This window comes from Daktulosphaira vitifoliae, unplaced genomic scaffold (assembly GCF_025091365.1).
Source record: "Daktulosphaira vitifoliae isolate Bord-2020 unplaced genomic scaffold, ASM2509136v1 Scaffold_4, whole genome shotgun sequence".
Classification (NCBI taxonomy): domain Eukaryota; kingdom Metazoa; phylum Arthropoda; class Insecta; order Hemiptera; family Phylloxeridae; genus Daktulosphaira; species Daktulosphaira vitifoliae.
Window position 1 is genome coordinate 26942651 of NW_026099575.1, and position 24479 is coordinate 26967129.

Sequence of the window (24479 nt, forward strand, 5' to 3'; positions counted from 1 at the left end):
ATAGAAGCAAATAGGAAGAGGATAGTCTACTCCGTCATTGGCCCGAGAGACTGGTACAATTTATTTAGTAATTATGAGGATGGGTCTCAAGTGGGCCATTCGGTCCAAGTTCGGCGCTGTAGAACCAAGTCATTCCTTCACCCCGTCCCTTTCAGTTGTTCCTGAACTCTCATAATGGAAACTAATAGAATTAACAAACGCTGATGAGACTCCGCCGGGTTAGTTGTCTCTGCTATTTCCTCACTGGCTCTGACTCTTTTTCTCTCGTCTTCTCCATTGCAACAGTAAGGGTAGATTTTACGAGCTAAAGGCTGGAGGGAGTTAGTTTTCCATTATCGAACATAATGGAAAATTAAATTGAGTCGACGAATGCGGAATCAAGATAGCACACTTAGGTACTTAATTATTATCATTCTCGACGATTTGATTTTCGCTTATATAGTTCATCAATAAAACAGAAGAAATTCTTATACTATTTGAATTTCATAAAAAAGTTAAAATTAAATACTATTGAAATATAAAAAAAAATCACTCATTGATGTAATTTTCCCTAAATTATAGCTCATCATCTGTGGTATTATAACGAATAATTTTAACAAAAAATTGTTTAAAATTTTTTTCAATTAAACAGGGTGATCCATTTAACATTGACCAGCAAATATCTCAAAAACTATTTATTATTTTAATAATTTTTTTTTTAAATTATTTTANCATTGATGTAATTTTCCCTAAATTATAGCTCATCATCTGTGGTATTATAACGAATAATTTTAACAAAAAATTTTTTTCAATTAAATTATTCAACAAATTATTTGATATTGTCACATTTAAAATTTGAGTATTTTTATGTCCCACTGTTACAATACTAATAGCTGTACTTCATTTCTTAAGTATTAAGCTATACATTTTATTTTGCTTAAAATTACTCAAATATTTTATGTTAAGATCGTCAATATNTATTAGATAAGATAAGATATTTGCTGGTCAATGTTAAATGGATCACTCTGAATTATTCAACAAATTATTTGATATTGTCACATTTAAAATTTGAGTATTTTTATGTCCCACTGTTACAATACTAATAGTTGTACTTCATTTCTTAAGTATTAAGCTATACATTTTATTTTGCTTAAAATTACTCAAATATTTTATGTTAAGATCGTCAATATTTGTTTCAACATCAATACATAACTAACATTTTTAATTAATTGTATTTCTGATACATATGGTATGATAACATAAACTTATTTAGCATGACTCATACTTTTGTATATTTGGTACAATAGACACAATTAACTAATCGAGCCTTAATAAAAATGTGAACTTTGATCTACTATTTGAAATGAATTACAAGTAACTTTTCAACTTTACGTTGCTATTATAAAAACAAAAATTTATTTTTACATCTTAAAAAATACTATCATCTGTTTATTTTGTCAAATGATTTCAAACATTTTAAATTCAAAAATGTTTTGGATACTTTCATTTTATAGAAATATGACAATATTAAAAATTATACAGCTACAACAACTGCAAATTTTTCAAACTTGTGCAGTATTTTGAATGACCCTCCGCATTTCTTTTTTTATACAGAATTTACTCATAGCAGACATTCGCGTAAAAAATATATCAGATGCNAACGTTGCTATTATAAAAACAAAAATTTATTTTTCCATCTTAAAAAATACTATCATCTGTTTATTTTGTCAAATGATTTCAAACATTTTAAATTCAAAAATGTTTTGGATACTTTCATTTTATAGAAATATGACAATATTAAAAATTATACAGCTACAACAACTGCAAATTTTTCAAACTTGTGCTGTATTTTGAATGACCCTCCGCATTTCTTTTTTTATACAGAATTTACTCATAGCAGACATTCGCGTAAAAAATATATCAGATGCGACAAAAGAAGAGTATTTGTATGATATTACCCTCAAAAAATTACGAATAACTACTTGAGTAGATGAATAATTTGTCATTGATAGGGAGTATTCATTTCAGAATCTCTTTAAGGATGTATACAATTATTAAAATGTGACATCCGGACATCTGCAACTAATAATTGACTAAAAAATACCGACAAGGAAGATGTCTTATTGTCGAACAATTATTTCGTCAGGAAATACCTTTATCGCATTATATTATTCCATGTGCTTCGGTCCACTGAATAGTAAAATCTGTCATGTTGACATTGTCATCATACACGACATGATACCAATTCATATAATACAAAAATATTACGTATAATCGACGTGTAATGTAATAAAGAACGGGAAGCGTAAGTGGTATCTATTTGATAAATTCCGATTAAACGATTTGCTAATATTACTTACACCGCAATGGGTTTTTTAGTTGATAACTAAAAAAGTATTTCAACGTATAACAGGCATCTACAAATGCATTCGATGGTAATATAAAACACAACTAAAATGAGCATTCAAAATATAATAATAAAGAAATCATTCAAAAATATTTTCAAAATTGACAATAATGATTCATAAAGTACTCCGATAAATATTTGTTCAACCGTACAAAACATATAGATAGTGAAAATATCATGAGACACAATTTTTAAAGTAAATTTTCTGCGTACATTTTTTATAAATTTAAAAAATATTGGATAGCTTTAGAGACACAAATTCACAATTGTAATATTTTACTAAACGTTAGTACAAGACTTTAATTTAATAGAGTAAAAACAGTTATAACAAATAAAAAAAATTGAAACTAAATTTGATGACATTTCATATTAAAAAAGTATATCGTGTAATTGATTTTATCTAGTTTATCAGTTATATTGTTGTAGCACATTTCGATTTTACAAAAAAAATATTCGAAATATTATTATTAAATATTTATCTGTTTTAATTATTAAACATTTTTAATTATGGTTTTGTATCATTCACTGCTCATTTGATACAGTTAAAATTTAATTAAATCACTTCTATTTTTACTTTACAAGATTTGAAACGATAATATATCTTTGCTTGAAGTGATCCATCAAAAACTTTCTCCTAGAATTCATAATATATTGTTTACCCTGTAACTGGTGACTTAAGAGAACCGTTTATGGTGCGGTTTGTGTAATACGCTGTAACTGTATACAAACGGGGAGGTTTAATGGCTTTGGAGTGCAAAAGTAATCCGATAATTCAAGCGCGTGCGTTTATTTGATATACGACTATCACCGAATCCTACCTGCTCAAGTTTTGTGTTTACATAAAAACAATAGATTATCCTTACTAAAAGTATAATATTTCAAAAATTCTTTATTAGAGTTACAACAAACCATTAATTGGACGAAATTTAAAAAAAAAAACACCAAATATACGTGGTGAACAAATCAAAATTAGTTTATAAAGTTTTAATATTTCTATTTAAATTATCACCGATTATTGTGTAATATTTAAATAATTATACTATAAATAAAATTAGAAATACTAAATTATTATTTTATAGTGAGTTGTAAATATAGTGATATAACATTTTAAATTCACGGTTCTAATAAACTAACAATAAACAAAACAAAAAAACTACTGAAAAACAATTTTTATTACAATCCATTGTCAATATACTGACTATGCCTTACAGTGGTGTAATTAAATGCCGCAGACAATTTATATTAAAAGTTTTATGAAATCGTGAAATTGATTTGTTAATGAATTAGATGAAGAATAAATAATTTTACTACATTCTATGGCGTAATCAGAAAAAAATAAAACAAATAAAATTCTGTAAAAATAAAAACCATATTTCGACTTAACTGCATTTAACAGATTTCTATCAGCCACCACACGATTTGTTGTCAAACTATATTATTTTTTCCTTGAAAGTTTAATGGAATTTTCGTAGATGATTGGCTGATAATGTTAAGGAAACTTTTCAATCTGTGGTTAACTTTACAATTTCTACACGAAAACATAATCCCTTGGCACATCTTATGTGTCTAGTTGGGAAATGTATATTGGACTGTTTTTATCCTTTTAGATTGTGGTAAATGCGTACAAATGGAATAAACATTGATTCTACTGTAAATTATCCACTTGTTCCACTTAAGAAAATGAAAAATTCGAATATTAAAATTATAAATATATTAAATGACATTAGCTACAAGTGATCAAATTTTATTATACCTAATAACTTCATTCGAAATTTAAAGAATTTATTATAAATAACAACATGTTAGATTTGTTATTTACGTTTAAAACGAGTCAACAATAAAGTGTACAAGAGTTTTCGGTATCATAGCAATTGTTCACAAATTGGAGAGTGTAGAATCCCAAACTGGATATGATATTCAGTATATCTAATAACTGCCTCATTATAAACCTCCTTAAAATCTACCAATGATAGATATATAATTAGATATTATAATTATGTCAAATTTTTCTAATTATCTTTAAGTTGAATTTTTATCTCTGGTTGAATCAATATAAAAATTAAGCTACCAAAGTTTAAAAATGGTGTCTACCAACTAAAGTCTTGCCATATTATAGACACGTTATTCTGTGTCTCGGTTATTTTTCTTTACTATTGCACTGAATTTAAAAAGCATTAAAATAATTTAAAAATAGGTTAAAAATATATTCTCGGTGAATAATTTTGTTACTATAGCACAATCCCTGGCACACCACTACTTAGGAGCAGTAAACGATTGTGAAACATAAATAAACTAAACCGAAAGTGATATACATTGGATGATAATTATTTCATAAATGGATACACAAATCTGTACTAATTATATTTCAAAAACACTACTAAACTAAACATGAACACATATAATTAATCATATAATGGTCTACATTGTTTCATCTTGTGCTCGATTTGATATGTTTCAACTACTTTTATTGTCTATCTAATTTCAATCGTATGTTTCTACACGTGTATATACATGTATAACGCGTAATACGCATGTTCAATAATTAATCATATCACTTGTTTTACACTTAGATACATTTTGTTTTCACACGTTAACTAACGACTTTATTCACAGATAAGATAAATTATGGTGTAATAGACGAACCCTGGAGTTAATATTTAATACCATACTGTTTACATCATTCTAATCGTTTAAACGCATCTTGCAGCATCTCGAACATTTAAACCGATCTTAACGTTTCTCATTGACTCTCAATAACACAGCAAATTATAAAAATGTATAAAATTACGATTTTCATCGCCATGGTAGTTCTGACCCTTCATTTTTCAAACAGTTTACCGCTTGACAATGATCAGGTAATTATATCATACATTTTTTTGTTAATTAAATGAAACTTTAGAGTGACATTCGAATTTACAACACTAATTATTTATTTTTTAATTTTCTATATAACATTACTAAAAAAAAAAAGCTAATTGTAACTTACACGGCCTAAATACAAGCTATATTTTGGTATTGAACCAAGATAAATTAGTTGACTAAAGATTTTCAATTTTTGACTTGTGTCAACAATAATAATCAAAATAATTATAGCAACTCGAATTCTTCTAGATTGATACCGTACACACTTAGTTTAGTGTACTTTTTCGAATAATAATGAGATCAACTACATTTTATTTTATAAGCATTTATTCCTGCAGTGATCATATGTCAAATGCAATAGGAAATTTATAATTAAAAATATTTTTAATTATAAATAATATTAGCTACAACCTAAGCGAATTACAAATAATCACTTGTAGCCTACAAATGATTATTTCTTATTATATAATAAGTTTTAGTGTTTTGACGACATGTCAGTAACATTTTTTAGTAATAACATAAGAAAATAGATTTCATTTCTTAAGAAATTTTCATTCATTCTAACTATTTAAACTTTCCAAATTTATATAGACAGTTCAGTAAGTAAGAAATCGGGTTTCCATTGTTCTCATTGTTTGTAAAAAATTATCTGTTCTCTAATTACTGAACAACCTGTATATTATTTTCTATTTGGAATCAAGAGAAAAGTTTATCGATTATGAAAAAAAAATAATTATGATAATCCCCGTTATAATTTACATTAAATATTGCAAATAATATACAACAAAATCCAAAAAAAAAAAAATTTGACTAGGTTTACGCTATTTTAATTTAATAATCACTATGGGTTCAAGGTAATGGTTAAAAACATAGATTCACATAATTTATACATAATTAAAGATTATATATTTATTTAGACTAACAATTGAACGTGATACGATCAGGGTTATCACTCTAAGCCATAAATAATAGAAAAAGTTATTGAGTAGTCGTATAATGAGTTGAATAAAATACAAATTTCACAATTAAAAAAAAAACATGATTCTTACAACATATTCAAGTCACTGAATGAAATTCAAAATGATTGTGTTTTAATGATCGATAAAGCTTTTGGGAAAATCTTATACTTTTTTTAATTTCAGAGCGAACCTACAGTTGAAACACTACCCGTTGAGTCGTCGGCCCCTAACAGCGCTGAGCCTGAGGAACCTCTACCCTCATCAACAATAAAACTATCAAAAACCGAATCAACTCTACACACTCTACAATCGTCAAGTTCGAAACAATTATATTTTACAAGTGGTCTACTTTTACTAACATTCGCTTCGATTTTCATTTAAACACTTACAACAAAATGTATTAATAACTAAAATACTGATGATTAAAATAAGCTTATTACTTAACACGTAAGACTTGATGCTTTAATTTTCTATATTATCGACGTTATTGCTAATCAAAATATTTTACGTAATACTCCAATTACGTTTTCCTATATGTTACATGTACGAAAAATAGTTTAAATTAATTAGCATAATAAAATCTTTAAAAACTGACTGTTAAATATAACTAAGTTGTTTTTTTATGTAATTTTAACTAGAAAACAATAATTAAATGTTATGTTTTAATAATTATTTTTATTGAATATAAATAAAATAGTTAAATGTTGCATTATTTGTTTAAAAAATACCTAATTATTCAATTTGCGTAGTGTTGACTAAAAGTAATAATGGAATCGGACTGTTGTTGATGTACAAAGTGCGAAACGTCATAATTATCAAATACCTATTTTATTTTTTATTTTTACTACAAAACGACTGGGACCGATTTTGCGCTATTTTGGCTATTCCCATGATATTGAACATACAAATCCTACCCCTCAACAAAAATCTTTCCATTCTACCCTAATCACATAAATAAGTTATACATTATCATTTTTGCAAAATCTTACGTAATTAAAGAAATAATTTTTAAATGTTTAAAAGACTTAATGTTATACCGTACATATACATATATATTTTTTTTATGTCATACATTCTTACATGACAACTCACATCTGAATAATATAATGATTAATAAATTATCAATGACAATTTAAATAGTTAAATTGTTAAATTAAACACTACAATATCACTTTACTAATCATTATCAGTAAGCCACAGAACGATATGGATTTATAATTTTACTTAAACGACTTGGAAAGGTCCCACGAATGTGCATCTTTATCGTTAGATTATATAGAACGTAGAAATATTTTTAGGGGGTTTAACCCACTTAATCTGCCCACCAAAAACTATAATCTCGATAGCAACACATTACTATGTTTTCGAGTCGATTGAAAAAATTTGTACTAGCCAATGGTGTATTCTGAATAACTTAACAAATTGAAGAGCTCAAGATTTTAAGATTGATTTAGGGAGGGTAATCGATGGATACTAATCACTCGAAAAAAATCATTAACTATAGTAAACTTCAACAATTGAGATAATAGACCATCGGATATCTCCATGTGAAATTAAAAAATATTTAGGTATTTTTGAGCGTTTGAGAATGCACAAAGGGTGAAGAATGTGTTTGCTGCTGCGAGAAATACTGTGCCGCCGTCGATTTTCACAGAAGCCAATAGAAAACACCGTCCCTGGCCATTTTTCGCATGTGCCACTCCGACGATGGTAGGAGCTTTGTGGTTTCCATGGCGATTCTCTGGGATTTACAAATCTTCTGCAGCTATTCGTCGTCCCTGCACCACCACCATCACCATTATCATCAGACCTTGCGCTTAAAGTGATTGTGCCGCGTGTCCAAGATTTACACGCGGTAACGCTCGCTCACCATTCGTGTACGTTTGTAGAGCTCGTTTACAGGACATCCAAAACTAACAACAATTTGAATTGACCGAGTACTATGACGAATAAGATTAAAAAATGCACCGCTCACAATCTACAATGTTATGTGCATTTGAAATACATAGAAATACAATGGTCTATTACTTACACTCAAATAAAATAAATTTGTCAAACCAATTTAAATCGATTAAACGACTCGTGTAAAAATTGAAATTTTTATTACATAACATAACACTTTTNGATAAGATTAAAAAATACACCGCTCACAATCTACAATGTTATGTACATTTGAAATACATAGAAATACAATGGTCTATTACTTACACTCAAATAAAATAAATTGGTTGCGAAAATAAATTTGTCAAACCAATTTAAATCGATTAAACGACTCGTGTAAAAATTGAAATTTTTATTACATAACATAACACTTTTTTTTTAAATCTTTGTTATTGATGAATTCCTATTTGTTGGTAATGAAAACTATTTAAAATGTTATAAGCCTACAATATTCGGCAGTCACAGTCTATAGTTTGATAGTAATTGTTTTTATTGTTGAACAATAACCTTCTTTTAAGATATAAGAAAATGTGTAGAATATAAATTTCGGTGCTATTTTTTTTTATATACAACTACACGCAACGATAAGTTGTATCATTACCGCACGACTATGTATTTTTAAGTCGTTTTAAATTTAATTTTAATTTACCGTAAATACGGTAAATTAGCAATGAAATGTACGCCTATCGTTTGGTATAATTTTAGGGTCGCTACATAAAACAAACTTGCGGTTGTAAAATAACCTACAAACTAAATTTTCTCAGGGGACATTTTATGCTTTAACTAGTAAAATGCGAGTTTACAAAAAAAAATCTCAATTCAGTGATCTATTGAAAATAAATTATGTAAATACTAAGATATTACGCTACAGTGATAATTATATCGATCAATGTAAAAAGTTATCAAATATTATTTTTTTGGAAAAAACAACGAGATTACTTGATGATCATAACACCGTTACGCTGTACACAACAATTAATTGCGGTAAATGGATGACTTAATCAAATACCACTACTAACTATTAGTAATTTTATTACATCACTAACATGTTTACATTAGAGCACGCGCCATCTGTTGGTCTAGAACCAACAGTTAATGTCTAGGGGTACCGTTGGGACCAGTCGGTAAGGATCGTGCGGAATTCATGTCTCCGGGCTGATTTATTCGCGGTACCCTCATTTGTGGCGGCGGCGGTTCGGATTAGCCTTTACCGTCCACGTGTCCCTACGGTCCGACCTTCTATTGTCGCGTTATCGTGTAATTGAGTTGGGCTTCCTTCCGTCGCCCCATATTTTATCATTGTAATTAAGTAACGTAACACTGCGGCACCGCAATCATCCTCGTCCTTCGCCTGCAGGGTACACGCAAATGCCACTATTGTAAAACCTTTGAGCTTTCGTTGAATCGGCTCCATAGAGGAAAACGTATTTTCAGCCTAATAGGATAACTGGCGAATTGTCGTTGTCGAAAACAATGTAAAGGGAGCCGATAGATCGTTTTTCTTCTCAGTCTAGTCTGAATGTCTCGATTATTCGGCATTCGACAATTCGCCATAAAGAAATATTATGATGATACTTTTATCCGACAATAAAACAAATTGTCGGGATTGCCGTTACAAATGCTCACGACATTTTCATACAAATGCAGCGCTATACATGTTATTTCATTGTCAAATTAACGTCAACGGCAATTCACAATCGTTTTTCTACGTTTATTGCCATTTACCCGTTATGAATATTTCATCGGATTCTGTTTTGAACTTGGGCAGCGGAGTAGGAACGTCGAAATCGAGTTAAGACTAAAGTAGTTACCGTCTACTATTATATTATTATACGCACTACGAGGGAGGGAGTCGGATCATCAAAATGTACTGAGGAAATGACAATAATAATAATAACCGAAGCTAGTGGACTCTAAGTAAGGCTTCCGGTGGAAGATACCTCCCCACAAGAACGGCTTTTACATCAGACACGTCGAATTAATGCTCCATTGATCCCCAAAAGCGAATTGTCTTCCCCGGCAAAATACCTTAACCGAAGAAAAGATAAAATCATCGAGTTTATCCTTGATGATGGATGTTTCCCTGTAAACGCGACCAGGTTTCTCAATCGTTTTGCTTTTTGTTAAGAAAGAGTATATCTTGTGGTTAAGGCTTTTATACCATTTTGCGGCAGTGCCGAAAGCACTACAGGTTAATAAATGTTTTCAAATAACACTTTTCATTGGTCTCAAATTTCGTACGTGAATTCTTCTTCGATTTTTTCACTATGGAAAATGTGTTAAACACAATATTCAACTATAAAATGGTTTATTTTTTTGCTGTTATCAATCTACAATTTGAGGTACTTTTCCTCACTTAAAAACTGAATAAACAAATTTACAAATACTATATGCTCAAATTACTGCTTTTATTTTTCTAGTTGTCAAAAAATAATGTACATTTCTTATTTTAAATCTATTAATAAGACCTTTTACTTAATTACTATCATTTAAGTTAATCCAATCACCAATGTTTCCATCACCAATCTAAGCAATGGCTGCCATTTATTAAGTGTCGTCAAATATGTTATGTACTTGTACATTTTTCAACGAATTCATTAAAAATCATTATTAATAAATTAATGGACACTGGTAAATTATTAACTACGGATCGATTAATTATAAAACAGTACTCGGTAAACATATATCTCACCGGTACACGATATGTTCCGTGTAATCGATACTTGTATACCACACACGCCAAAGTCAAAACGAATAGTTATTATAGATTTGCTCAAGTATATCAACTAATTATCAACATTACTTGCTCGTATCTTGATTATGCAAATATTTATTAATGCTGTAGCTGTTACACTCGTATCAAAGTTCTCTCACAGTTACTGGTCTATCACATAACGCCGCCACTAAACGATATAATCGATACCTGATTAGAGGCGGCGGAATCCGTTTTAATTCGTCAAGGGTCATTTAGTGCCGTGTGTCGACCACCCGACTCGCACTGCTAGCCCAGTAGCCTATTACTATTAAATGCAACTCCCCTATGACTAATTACCGTTTAACTACGGTCTGACGTATCGGCAAGTCGTTACATATATACAACGAATTGGAGTATGAGCAACATAAATAATTCTTCAGCGCGGCATCGTGGAAATATTTTTATAGAGAGCACGCGACCCAACGATAAAAAGGACAATTGGTATTTAATAACGACTTCGAAATAACGTAAGTTAAACACAATACCACGGGCTCCCCTTTTTGTTTTCATACACAACTGACTGACCCCCTTCAACAATATTAATAATAAAACACAAATAAAAAAGAAATCGTTAATCGTTTTAGCTACAGCAATACTGTGTGGTACAAATCGCCTGAATCGGTACCGATATTAATACATTACACGTAGTCGTGTCGAATGCCGTTCGTGACATTTTATATTTTGATTCCCACGAACTAGATAGCATTTTACGCAACCATTTAGGATGATCTCGTTGGAAACACGAAAATGTTTTATTCGATCAGTGGCAGNGACATTTTATATTTTGATTCCCACGAACTAGATAGCATTTTACGCAACCATTTAGGATGATCTCGTTGGAAACACGAAAATGTTTTATTCGATCAGTGGCAGAATAAAAGTTTCTGCGGCCCGGAGCAATTTGTATTTGATGTCTACTGAAACATTTTTTTTTCGTCGCATTCAAATCAAAGTAATTTTTTTCGTCGATCAAATGATAAAAGTCAAGTATGTAAACATGTCTAGAAACTAATTCAATTGCGCCATTGTCTCTGAATCTATTTCATAACTGACATAAGAAGTATATATATTTAGTTGTTAAGTACAACACTTTTTGAGTAACCCTTTCCGTAAACAAGAATAATTAAAAATATTTAACATCGCGTATAGTTATTAAATAACACACTTTTCGAATCCGTCTTTACCCTAAACTATATCATAAAATTATGATACTTTCAGCAGGGTTAATTGATAAGATTAGCTATGAACAAATAAAATTATGAGGTCACGGAGGTTAGATAAAAAGTAAAGCTGGTACCTTGTTTACTATTTAAAAAGATAAAGTATAAGAAAAAAAATATTATCGAATAAAAACAAATGAGTACTACGCTATGCTCTCAATTTTTTGCCATAAATTATTTTAATGATAAATACTTGTACTACAATTGTTGAAAATTAACTAAAAAATATATATGTACATTTTTTAAACGAACTAGAATAACAGTTATTTTATTATATTTAATGATTCTTCATTTTAACGCTATCTATTGGTCATTACTAAAAATGATAATACCTAAAATAAACAATAGATTGCGGTTATTCATTCCTTTGTGTCATTTAAGTTATTTATTCAATAAACCCATTTTTCTTCTAAATTTTTAGAATTTATAGACTCATTGAAATTTATTGAAATAATTAGTAATTATAATTTTCTTATGATTTATTTTAGTCATCATTATTATTTAATTACAATTTTTAAATATGCTTATATACTAAAGTAGTATACATTTTGCGGACTAATTCTTTTATAAGTATATTTAATTGGTAATATAATAGTATTTATATATGATTGCGGATATAATTATATTTTATCAATAATCATTAATAAATATTGTATTATATCGATAATAATCATTTCATCTAACGGTCATCAATGCGCTACTAATAACAATTACATATTTATAAGATTTTTACAAGAACAAACGAATTAAATTAAGTCCCGTTACATTTTAAATAAAACGAATTATTACTTTGGCGACTAATTTCTCATAGTAGAACATTTATTGAATTTCAATAAATTTAATTAACATGTATTTAAACCGCTCACTAAGGTTTTCACATGATCAGCTGACAAATCACCTGTGCCGGTACAATTTGTTTCAGCGACTGGGAAAAGCCGAAAAGCGTGACATAGTTGTTAACGAGAAAGGCAAGAACTGCTCATGCACTCAGACCTGTAAGTCAATTGTACACAAACCTGTCATAATATTCTGTTGTCTATTTTAAAATCGAACATTTCAAACTTTTATGCATCAAAAAATTTTATCAATGAAGTATTTAATTTTATTTTTAGTAAATTAACAAAACATGCTTCACAGAAATAAAATGTATAAGTCGGAAATATATTAAGAGTATATTTTTCATAAAAATAGATAATTTCTGAAAATATTTTTTTTTCTGATGGTGGTAATTATTAGAAAATCTAAATGATAAAAATTATCAAAAAATACACTGTTATGATTTTAATGAACTTCAAAATTTATATAAATTAAAATAAACTTAAAATAATAAGTAATTTATATAACTTATACAAAACGTAAAAAAATAATTATCAAATTATACTCTTTCACATAGAAATACACAAACAGGTACACAAAAACATATTGACGATAAATCAATCTAGAAGTTGATCAATGAATAATTATATTATTGCTTATGTTAAAGTAATCATATTCATTGAATATCTGAGTTAAGAGCATAGAACTTAAGATTATACAAATAGGTAGAAAAATAAATAATTTTTTACAGAAATCATAATAATAATTTATAATGACTTTTTAAAAACAATAAATAATTATTTAAAAGCTTTTTTCAATACAATTAAACACAAAAGATGAAGAATTATTCTCCGCGGTATGTGAAGGCAGCATCAACAACGAATATGATTCCATTAAGAATTGATAACCAAGCTTTAGTCATACCAGTATTGTGGTAGGAACCTTTAACTAGTGAGCCGCTGAAATAATTGTAAGACATGACTCCAGCAGTAATGTATAGAGCAGCACCAATCAACACGTAGAACATATCCTGTAAAAAAATTTAAATTATTAATATTTAAAACACTTAAACATTCGTAAAATTGATATATAAGATAAGAGATTTTATGAAATGTAACTTTGAAATAATTTAAAGTATTTCACTGAATGTAAGAGTTGTTGTATAAATAACCATTTTCGAAAAATCAGGATTGTTTTTACAATAGTTTTATAGTAAATACTGAAGAATTTAACCTAATATTGGAGATTGAATCAGTTTATTAAACTCAACTAGAATTATATTTTAATCTATATAATTTCCAAGATTCTTCATATCTTTTAATTATCTAACTACAATATTCTCACCAATTGAATATATCCATTTCACATTGGTAATATAGACATTAAAAGAAAAATGTGTATTTTATAGACATATGGATATATTTTGTACGTTATTACTGCATTAAATCGACAATAATTGATTTCATATTTTTATGATAGATTCCCCCCTATCATAAAAATATTATAAACTGTATTTTACGCAGTAACATATAAACATTCCTCACTGTTATATATTTATCATTCCCTACGATCATAACCTTGAACTATCCCAAACAATGGGAAAAAGTGTTATTATATTTTATAATTATTCATAAACCTATGAATGGCTTTTATATCCAAAGTTTTTTTAATAATCGATCAACAATATTTTAACCACGCATTCTTCATAATCCTTTGTAGTTTTTTATACCAAATTAAATAATACTACATTATTAAAAATTATTTTAAAAAAATAAAGAATACTGACCAATCGTGCACTGATTGGGGTTCCAGTGAACAGTCCGATGAAAATACCAAGCAAGACAATAACGTAACCTACGTATGTACCAGTGGTGATCATACTATGGCTAATGTCCGCAGTGCTGGGAAAACTGTTGTAATGCAATGCGAAAATAATAATTGTCAATGCCTGAAAAAATATTCGTATAAGTCATTAGGTGTTTTAAACACAATTATTAATCAATTAATAATTAAATAACATTTAATTAAATTCATTTTTAGTTTAAAATTTGAATTTTCTTTTATTGTCAAACTATAGCAAGTCCTACACAACGCCTCCTCATCCTTCTGATGTATCGAAGGTTATGAGACCGATTTTTTATAGTTCCATGTAAATAAACGCCAAGGATATACATTTCATAATGTAGTATTAAGCATTTTTAACTTTGTATAATTTCAAAGAAAAACTAATATATTAAAAATATTTAAATTTTAATGACGTTTCTTGGCATTCGCACGCAAAAACAAACACACCAGGCAAAACCATTAACAAATCATCGTTGTGACCAAAGTTAAAACACTCTTAAAAATATGTTATACGCACAACTTAGAAGGCTATGTAGGTTAGAACAGTCGCATAAAAAGGAAATATATAGGACTTCGAACAAAACTAGTTGTAGACAACTAAGTTGAAATGTCGGAGAGAAAAGGTTTCTTTTTAATTGACTGACTAACGCCAAAAATGGCATTGAAATTCGAAAGTGCGTTAAAACTCTGCTGACGATAATGTTGACTTTTCTAAAACGAGCAATTCTTTTCAAGTGCTGTCATTGTAATGAAAGAAAAAACAAATATCGCTATATAAACTAGTCACATAATCGCAAAAATGAGACATAATCGAGATCATTCGTGTCTTTAAGAATTCACAATACATAGAACACGTGCCAAGGGCATCAACACTCATATATGCATACTAAAGTTTGGTTCTCATCGCACAGATTTCACAGAAAGTGAATTTGTTGGGGCGGATAATTGAAGCAATTATTTTATCGTGAAAAACAAAGAACTGAATTCATTTATTCATGGCCGTTTTCACTTTGAGTTCTCAGTTATTTAATTCGCAACTAATGTAGGCAAAAAATAATAATTACACATCGGAGGACATAATTCGGTCAAACCTGATTGGTGGAAGAACTGAGGTATTACATTACAATAAAATCACATTACAATGTATAGCGGCACCGGTAAACGAGAGTTATAAAAAATGTTTACGGCGACGCCATGAGTCATCAACGTAACCTTGTGTGCCTCTATTCACTGGGTCGTAAAAAGCAAAAACACCTTGTTCATAAACAAAACAACGACCATGTATTAGACGCTTACTATTATATAATTACATCAAGTACATGTGAAAAATAATTAACTCAAAGTTTGATCCCACACTATTGATATGAATGTATAACTTTCATATCAATTATTTATAGTAATATTTTCCACTCTGTTGACAATATTTCGAACTAATTTATTCGATTTGTCATCGCATCAAGCTTATTCATGACTCACTAGTAAATAATCAATATTCTCAAACTATGAAAATCATGTCATACATGAAATGTCAAACATCACAATTAGCTAATTAGTAGTTAAACACTAAAACTGAAATACCTTGTATTAAACCTTGTTTAATTGATAAATAATTATTTGAGTTACCTAAATGCGAGAAATTTTAACGAAAAAAACCAATGAAAATAAATAAATTGATAATTTTTTCAATGTTTAGCTTGAAAAGTACACTCTTTACTCATGGAAAAAAATTTAATAGACGTACAAATTATTACAGTTCTATTTTAGATCAATTAAAAATCAAATTCGGAATCATTACGTTATTTCTTGATAGAAAGATAATTTCATACTTTATAATTGCCAATAAAATAGTCTATTATAAAATTAAAAAAAAACCTTTTTTTCAAATTTTCAAGAAAAAAAAATGCTTATTATTCTAATTGCACAAAAATGTTTTAACTTCCCACGTTGAGGGTTTAAACGCATATCAGTGGATGAAACCACTCCTTGTTTTGTCAGATATGCATGAACAATTTCAATAGCATGGCGTAAAACAGAACAGTATGTATAAATACATATATTAATTAACTTTACCAGACCATTTCTAGTTTGTGATGATATTTTGCCGCCAAACCATATGGGTCACGAGTGTAATGGCCATTGGTCTATTATTAAATACTCCTACACGTGGACGGTTTTACTGTTTGTCAAGCAACTAAGCATTACGTTTGATTTCTAACCGCTGGACTCTATAGTATCAATCAGCTCTCATTTATTTCTACTATACCGAGAAATAAAGAAAGAAATAGATTGTTGTTTGAACACAGAATGTTCATTCACATGTTATGCCTTTAAGCTATTATTTAAGACTCTCATAAATTGTTAACACTTAGACAAATTCTCAGAAACCGCCGGGTCACCGAAATAGTAGATTTTGTTTTATAAAACCAAATCGTTCAAAAGAATGAATTTAACGAAATATATTATTAAGATGTACATCCAATTACGATATAATAGTTATGAGATTAATAAAATCAATAGTAATCGGAAAATAAGTATATTCCTCAATGATATAAAATACTCGTTGATTTATAATACTTGTTGAAGTCCACTTTCACATGATAAGATCTGTAAACGGTAGATGGCTAACAAGTTGTTCAATAAAATAGATTTGAAAAATGGAAATCATATGGTTTTATAAAAATCAAGACTTGTCTAAATAAAGAACTACAAGTGATCGCATCCGCAAAATTTTGGAACGGCTAAAAGATTTTTTGGCGTTATTCAACTAATATGCACGCATAATAATTTAAACTTATTGAAGCTGACAACGCATAAAAAAGATGTTACTAAAAATATAACATTTTATTATTATTTTAGTTGTTTGGGATCGTTTTTCTATGTTTTATTTTCCACACGCTTAACTAATAATTCAACAAAACATGTAACCAACTAACTAAACAACTTATCAGCAACGATAGACAATATTAGTCATCTCAAACTATTGTTGTTTTTAATACTCAATAATTAATCATGCATATTTACGTGATAAATTTCAGCGTTATGAATAACTTATAGATAACATTTGAGTAGCGCACAAACAAATTGTAAACAGAGGGTCGGACTTGGACCAAACAATCGTATTTAATCATTCACGATTAAACGATGAAAAATACAGTTAATAATAAAAAAAGCAAACTAGAGAGTGAAAACTTTGGCGCGTATCACCATTCGTCTAGACACTTCTTCATAAATAAAACGAAAAACTCTTTTAAACTTTTAATTTTCTACTAACAGTTTGCCATTTTTACTGTCTATACTTAAACTTTTAAAAATTTATACAGCATATGGGTCCAACGAATCAATGGATTCCATTCAAGTTAAAGATTACATAAACAAGGACACGAACATACAACGGTGGAAATGACTGCAAGTGATGGTAACGACAATTTTGGGCATGTCATTTGTTTTAACTATAAACGGAAGACCTTTCAGCTTTGAATGGAAACGGTTGTGACAAAATTTTACGGCATGCGTAATCAACAGAAGCCGATCAATAACAATGCTAAATCCAAAAATATTTAAATGTCCAACGAAACATATTTTTAAGCTCATTAGCCAATAAACTACAACGATTTAAGTTTCACGATCATCGATCATTGACCACGCACTTAAGTGATTAGCATCGGCTATTGTTCTTACCATCGGAGTCAACATATTATTACTTTTACTGTTAGTTTTACTATTAAATGCTATTTACTAATGTTTTTAGTATAACCATAAAATTGGCATTCTACGCTACCGTTAGTAACTACACAACCTTTAAAAGTATAACTATTTTTCACGAAGAACAGAAAATGGTAATAAAGGAAAATGATATTAATGTTATACGAAGACGAACACGCTATTCGTTATTTAATTTTAAACCAAAAGGACACGCCACCGCATTCAATTTTTTAATAACACGTTTTTATCGCGATCATCGTATGCCCATTAAAATTTAGGTTATGACTCTAATGTTTATTGTTTTCATGAATATAATGTAGTAATATAAATAATACGTGTACTTACGATTTCGACGAATTTGATCATGGTGATTTTTGTTATGGCCATTTTGGAGTTTTGTGAGGGTCTTGAAGTCTTAACAAAATTTCAGTCTGCAAACACGATATAAGGTAATTTATTTATTTATTTTTTTTGTAAAAATACAGCACTATAATAGATTTTTTTTTATAGTCTCATAGAGAATTGACGTCGGGTCACGTTGAGTAGGCGATATGTAAGGTCCCTAAAAGGGAGTGGTATAATAATTTTCGTGACCTTCGTGCTATACAGATTAGATCATCGTTAATAAATAAATGTACATAATTACACATACGCTACAATAGGACTGGAAGCGAAATCGGAAATTAATTTCAAGTTTACCTTCTTTAACCAGCCAACTCCTCCTGTCAAACCTCGAGAATCATTACAGACAATATAGCAACCCATTATTTATGTGTAATAATGGATTTCGTTCATAGGGTATGTAATATTCGTTTAACAGTTCGTCAGAGTTGAGTGAACATTCTGAAAAAGGAAATGGCAGCGGACGTAGTTCAGTTTGACATATGGGTCATCCTGCACAAGGACACACAGGTGCGGTCTCTCTGAACTTCCCGAGGCTAATATATTTAGTACACAAAGTCACATACGTGGATTTACTACATAGTTTATTATAACAAAATAAACATAATGTTTACAAATTGCTATTGACCATCTTAATAGTAAAACCTGCTGCCGCCAGTATCGTGGGAACACACAGTCGTTTTGTACAATTAATAACAAAAATGACATAAGAAAACGAATATGTAATTTGGTAATGTTCAAATTTATATTTTTGGCAATCTTAATGGCCCAAGACTGTTATTACGCAAAAAAACATGATTTTATTTTTCGTCAACAAGCTGCCATTATATTATACAAAACCTATCTAATTAACTAAAATAAATAATACCCTTCTCCGAGTATTATTAATAATCGATACATCATATAGGTAACAATTTGTTACCTATATGTATCGATTAAAAAATTATGAAAGCAATTGATTACTTGTAGCTAATAAAAAATGTAAGTATGTATAATGGTTCTTAAGGAAACTGTATAATAGTAGATCGTTCTCTTTAAAGGTTGATAACGAAATCATATGTGAAAAATAGTAAATTAAACAAATTTAAATAAATACAGTGAAAAAAAAATTGTTAAGTTATAAAAATATTATATATTAAATCCTATAAAATAAAAATAAACTTATTATACAAGTGTAATTCATTCGTTTTATTAAAAACATTTTTAATTCATGGAAACATTTCTAATTATAGAAACTGTGTGTTATTATAAGACATTCAAATTACTGTATTACTTTTTTTATGTAACAGTGAATTGCAAGATTGGATTTGTTTAAATACTTCTATGTATATATTTAATTAAGTAAATAAAATATTCTTAAAATATCAAATCAAAATCTTCATTGACTCTAAATTTTAAAAAATTCAACTGAACACTTTACTAGCATTACTCTTTAATTTATAATTAAGACTTTTAAAGTACTTGTTTATTTATAGTAATTATTTATAACCAAGAAACAATACCTATAATATTATCACAATGTATTAAACGGTTATTTTTTAATAGTTAATAAAAAAAATATTTTAACGTTCTGATAGGACAATTAATTTATGTAATAAACTGATAATCAATAGATTTCCTTTGATATTTCTTCCAAAAAAATATCATTATTTTTACCGCCTAAGAACTCAAGCAAGAACCAGTTTATCTAATAAATAATATAATAATAATAATTAACAAAATAAATAGCGAAGATCAACAATAAATTATAATACTGGCCAAAATTTTAATTGTAATTAATGCGCCCACTCATTCTTAAAATATAGATACTAAGTTGGATCCGTGACAACGATCAATTATCAATTAAACAACTTATAATAATGCTTAATATACTACAAGTAAACATTTTTAAATCTATTTTTAACCTTAATAACAATTATAAATTAGTGAATTGTGATTTCTAAGAAAGAATTTTATTTTTAGAATTAATTTCGAAATAAGTATCAATATTTTAGATACTTTTTAAGAGCTATCACAATAAATCAATAAACAGAAATCGACGGAATTGCACTAAAAAGAGAATTAGGGTTAAATAACGGAAATCTCGGATAGAAATATTTGCTTAAAATGCTGTAAAAATCAGACAATTTTTTTTCAATTGACTAATTTTTTTTTATTCAAAAAAGACGAACTTCTTGTAAAGGTAGGTACAAAAAAATACAAGTCGTTTAAATACTTTAATTAATTGAAGTCGCTTATATGTTATTATTATTAATTGTATTTAAACAAATTATTAAAAAAAACATTTCTATGCTTAAAATTCCCAAAACATTTAATTTGTAAAATAATGTTACACAACTGTTGTTAATTTAAAGTCAATATTTTTTCCTAATACCAATAAATGCTTCACACAACATATTACGTTGTATTTTTAAAATAACAATGAAACATATGTTGTTCAGCTATAAACACCTTTAGTATTATACCAAAAATTTTATTGCTCCCATTAAAAGAACAATATAATTACAAATAAAATAAAAACTATGAATTATGATAGTGACTATAGAATTTTTTTAGTATAATTAAGTAAAATAAGTAACTAAAACTATGTAAATAAAATTTATTTGTTTTTGTAGCTGTAAAAAATATATAATTTACCATAATATACTTATCTTAATATAAAAATACATTAATCTACACTCGCCAAATTTGTTTCAAAACAATATTTATGATAAACATTTTCCTTTATTGAAAATTAATTTTATTTATTTATTTTTAATTATACAGATTACTCCGTAATTATAGTTTTTTTCTTTTACATTTTACTATATAACATTTAAATCTGAACAAAAACTCTTTTAATAAGTCATCACTTGATTAATAACTCGATGATGTTCAGAAAACTACAGAACGAGTTAAAAATGTTAAATAATCATACTTCAATAATAAAAATATATTCAAGAACACATAATGTACTAGTTCTTTAATAATCATTATAACTTTTAAAATTAATGAATACCGTTTATGAATAATTTTACCAAATTTTTCACACTTTGTACATTAAAAACTCACTTAAGAAAATTTTAACTTGGCACGTTTCTTTTTTTCCACTGAGAACATTGAATTAATTTCCAAAATAGCACGAAAGTTCACTTAGAGTAATAACCAGTAGGGGTAATAATATAAGGTTAGAATTAAAAGTAAAATTAATAGTAACTCACCAAATAGACTTGTGAACGGCGGCAGAGCTGAATACACAATAGTAGATGCGGCAAGCAACGTCGTTTATATATCAGCTATGTGTACATCCGACGCTGAATATATCACAACAACTCTTTACACTTGATGGCAACATTCGGCCAACAGTCATACCGCCTGTTGACCCGATGACGAATTGAAGACACATAGTGAGCAAAACGGGGGACTCATACTAAGGAAGAAGATATTTTTCCTTAGCCGATTAAATTTTACTTAATTACAGTGAGATAATCTAAGGCAAACTGCACTTGATTTATAAACTTTGGTATTTCACACATTTTTTTTTGTTTTGTTTATGAACAACGTTTTATTGTTAGTATAAGAAAAAAACGATCGTCTAATACTTCATTTTTAGTCAAAACAAAAAAAAAATCGTATATTGAACGTTCAATTCACTTTACTAATGAGATATATCAATTATCCTTCAAAACGATCTTACACATTTGTTAAAAACTATATTACTTTAAATCCATCACAAATTTGACTTAAATTTAATTAAGAAAAAAATTTTAAATATAAGACAATATTTTATTTTGAGAAAAAAATACTTTCTTACATTAAAAAATCTTTTCTCAGAATTATTCTGTATAACACTCAAACAAGTAGATATTTACATTAGTGAGAACTTACGGACTAAATAAAGGGGCCGTACAAGGTTGTTATATTATTTTTTAAATTTGAATTATATAGAGTGCGGTGAATATACTTAAGTTAAAAATGAAACGAACCCTTGTACTATATATCAAGAAAAATTATAGATAATCATAATTTTAATTTAATAAATCAATATCACATGTAAGAAAGTTTCTAATATCCTACTATTTTCTGTGACTGACTTAAAGAATATAGTCCAGTTGTTTTTTGAAAATCTCAAAAACTTATGAATAGTGAAAAAATATATATATTTAAGTAAAAATTTTATAATTATTCACTAATTAAGGTTAGAAGTTCATAAAGATAAAATTTAACACCAACGCATTAACCTTATGAATGCATCGTTTACTGTTCAATCATTTTCGCAAGATAAAACTTACAAAAACGTGTTTGACCTTTTCCAAGGTATTTCTTATTTTATTATGTTTAATTGTATTATGTTGTCGAAAAAAAATAAGAAATATTTAGTACTTTTAAAAATATATGTTTTACTATAGGTAGATAAATATTTAAAAAGTATATATGTATGCAAGAATTATGTATTTATAATATGCAAATAATATTCTTAAATTGCAACAACATAATAATACTCAAATATTAAGAATTTAATTAAAAATATATTCAAAACAATTATTTATATCGCTACACTAATGACATGTTCTTCATATTTCCTATTTATCAACAAAGCGAAAAAAACATCCACAACAATTTTTTCCTACTTTTGATTATGAAATTTTATTATAACATTTTATGGAATTTTAGTCAATAAAAATAAATAATTAAAGCATAATAGATAGTTGTAAATTTAGTGTAGTTACATGTTATTTATTATTTTTAAGATAAGCTAAAATAAATTATTTTAGAAATATAACTATTATGTACAGAGAGTATAATTTAGTATAAATATCTTCTTTTTCGGAAATTGTCAAATACGTGGTATTGTCATTAGTACATAAGTATGGTGAATAGTGTATCTTAGTTTTTATAAATTTGTACCGTTTACTACTTTAATGCTCACGATTTTTAAATTTTCCACCTTCCAGTGTCAACGCTATAACTTGTAGAGCCCTGGGCCGATTATAAATGCAGAGCCTCAACTTAATTAATTTTAACCAAATATACTTTTTTTTGCTCATAATTTTTTTGTGTAGGGCCCCAAAATCACAAAAAATGGCCGTGAACATACGCCCTACTTGCCCGACCCTGGTACCTCCAATGCATTAAAGTAATAAAAATGTTATACGTATTGTACTTAATTTACAGGACCACAGTTAGAATCAATATTTAAAGGAAATCTGAGTTTAGACATTTAATTAATAATATTCATAATAATTATAAACATTATAATGAAATTAATAATAATTATTATTAATTTTATTTAAATTATTATTTTAACAAGCCATTTTTACATGTTTACTTATGTCAGACGTACTTGTACATGTCTTAAAACAATTATAATTGAATTGATATTATATTTTTAAAATAATAATTATTCAAGGAAAATCTTAACTTTATTTTATAGACATTCATTCGAAATTTTAACTAAAATACGAACTAAAAACATTTTTAAGCTCGATACACGTGTTATAAACGCAATTTATTTAATTAAAAAATAACATATCCAAAATAAAAAGATACAGTACCACTCTAGGAATTTTTTTTGCTTGTCCAACTCAACAGACTATAAAACTTCGTCATTG

At 27.9% G+C, this 24479-nt stretch overlaps 1 protein-coding gene and 1 long non-coding RNA gene across 3 annotated transcripts; one reads left to right on the forward strand and one right to left on the reverse strand.

Moving 5' to 3' along the window:
• The first annotated feature begins 4433 nt into the window (after nt 1–4433).
• On the forward strand, nt 4434–6916 carry LOC126904100 (uncharacterized). Its single transcript, XR_007703654.1, has 2 exons — nt 4434–5241; nt 6391–6916. It is a non-coding gene; the product is annotated as an uncharacterized LOC126904100 (long non-coding RNA).
• Nucleotides 6917–13693: 6777 nt separating this feature from the next.
• On the reverse strand, nt 13694–22247 carry LOC126904099 (uncharacterized). Of its 2 annotated transcripts, none has more exons than XM_050682822.1 (4): nt 22089–22247; nt 18832–18917; nt 14726–14887; nt 13694–13969 (listed from the first exon to the last, which is right to left on the reverse strand). In XM_050682822.1, exons 2-4 carry the CDS (start codon nt 18871–18873, stop codon nt 13784–13786), a joined length of 390 nt encoding a protein of 129 aa, XP_050538779.1. In that variant the 5' UTR covers nt 18874–18917; nt 22089–22247; the 3' UTR covers nt 13694–13783. The 2 variants fall into 2 exon arrangements, with proteins under 2 accessions (XP_050538779.1, XP_050538780.1); XM_050682823.1 differs by lacking the exon at nt 22089–22247 and adding an exon at nt 21940–22081.
• Nucleotides 22248–24479: the final 2232 nt, after the last annotated feature.

Coding starts and splice junctions, on each gene's coding strand:
- LOC126904099 (XM_050682822.1), bottom strand. CDS start 18,873: ATGGCCATAACAAAAATCACCATGATCAAATTCGTCGAAATC. Junction 14,888..18,831: donor TGATCAAATTCGTCGAAATC/GTAAGTACACGT, acceptor ATATTTTTTCAG/GCATTGACAATTATTATTTT. Junction 13,970..14,725: donor CCCCAATCAGTGCACGATTG/GTCAGTATTCTT, acceptor ATTTTTTTACAG/GATATGTTCTACGTGTTGAT.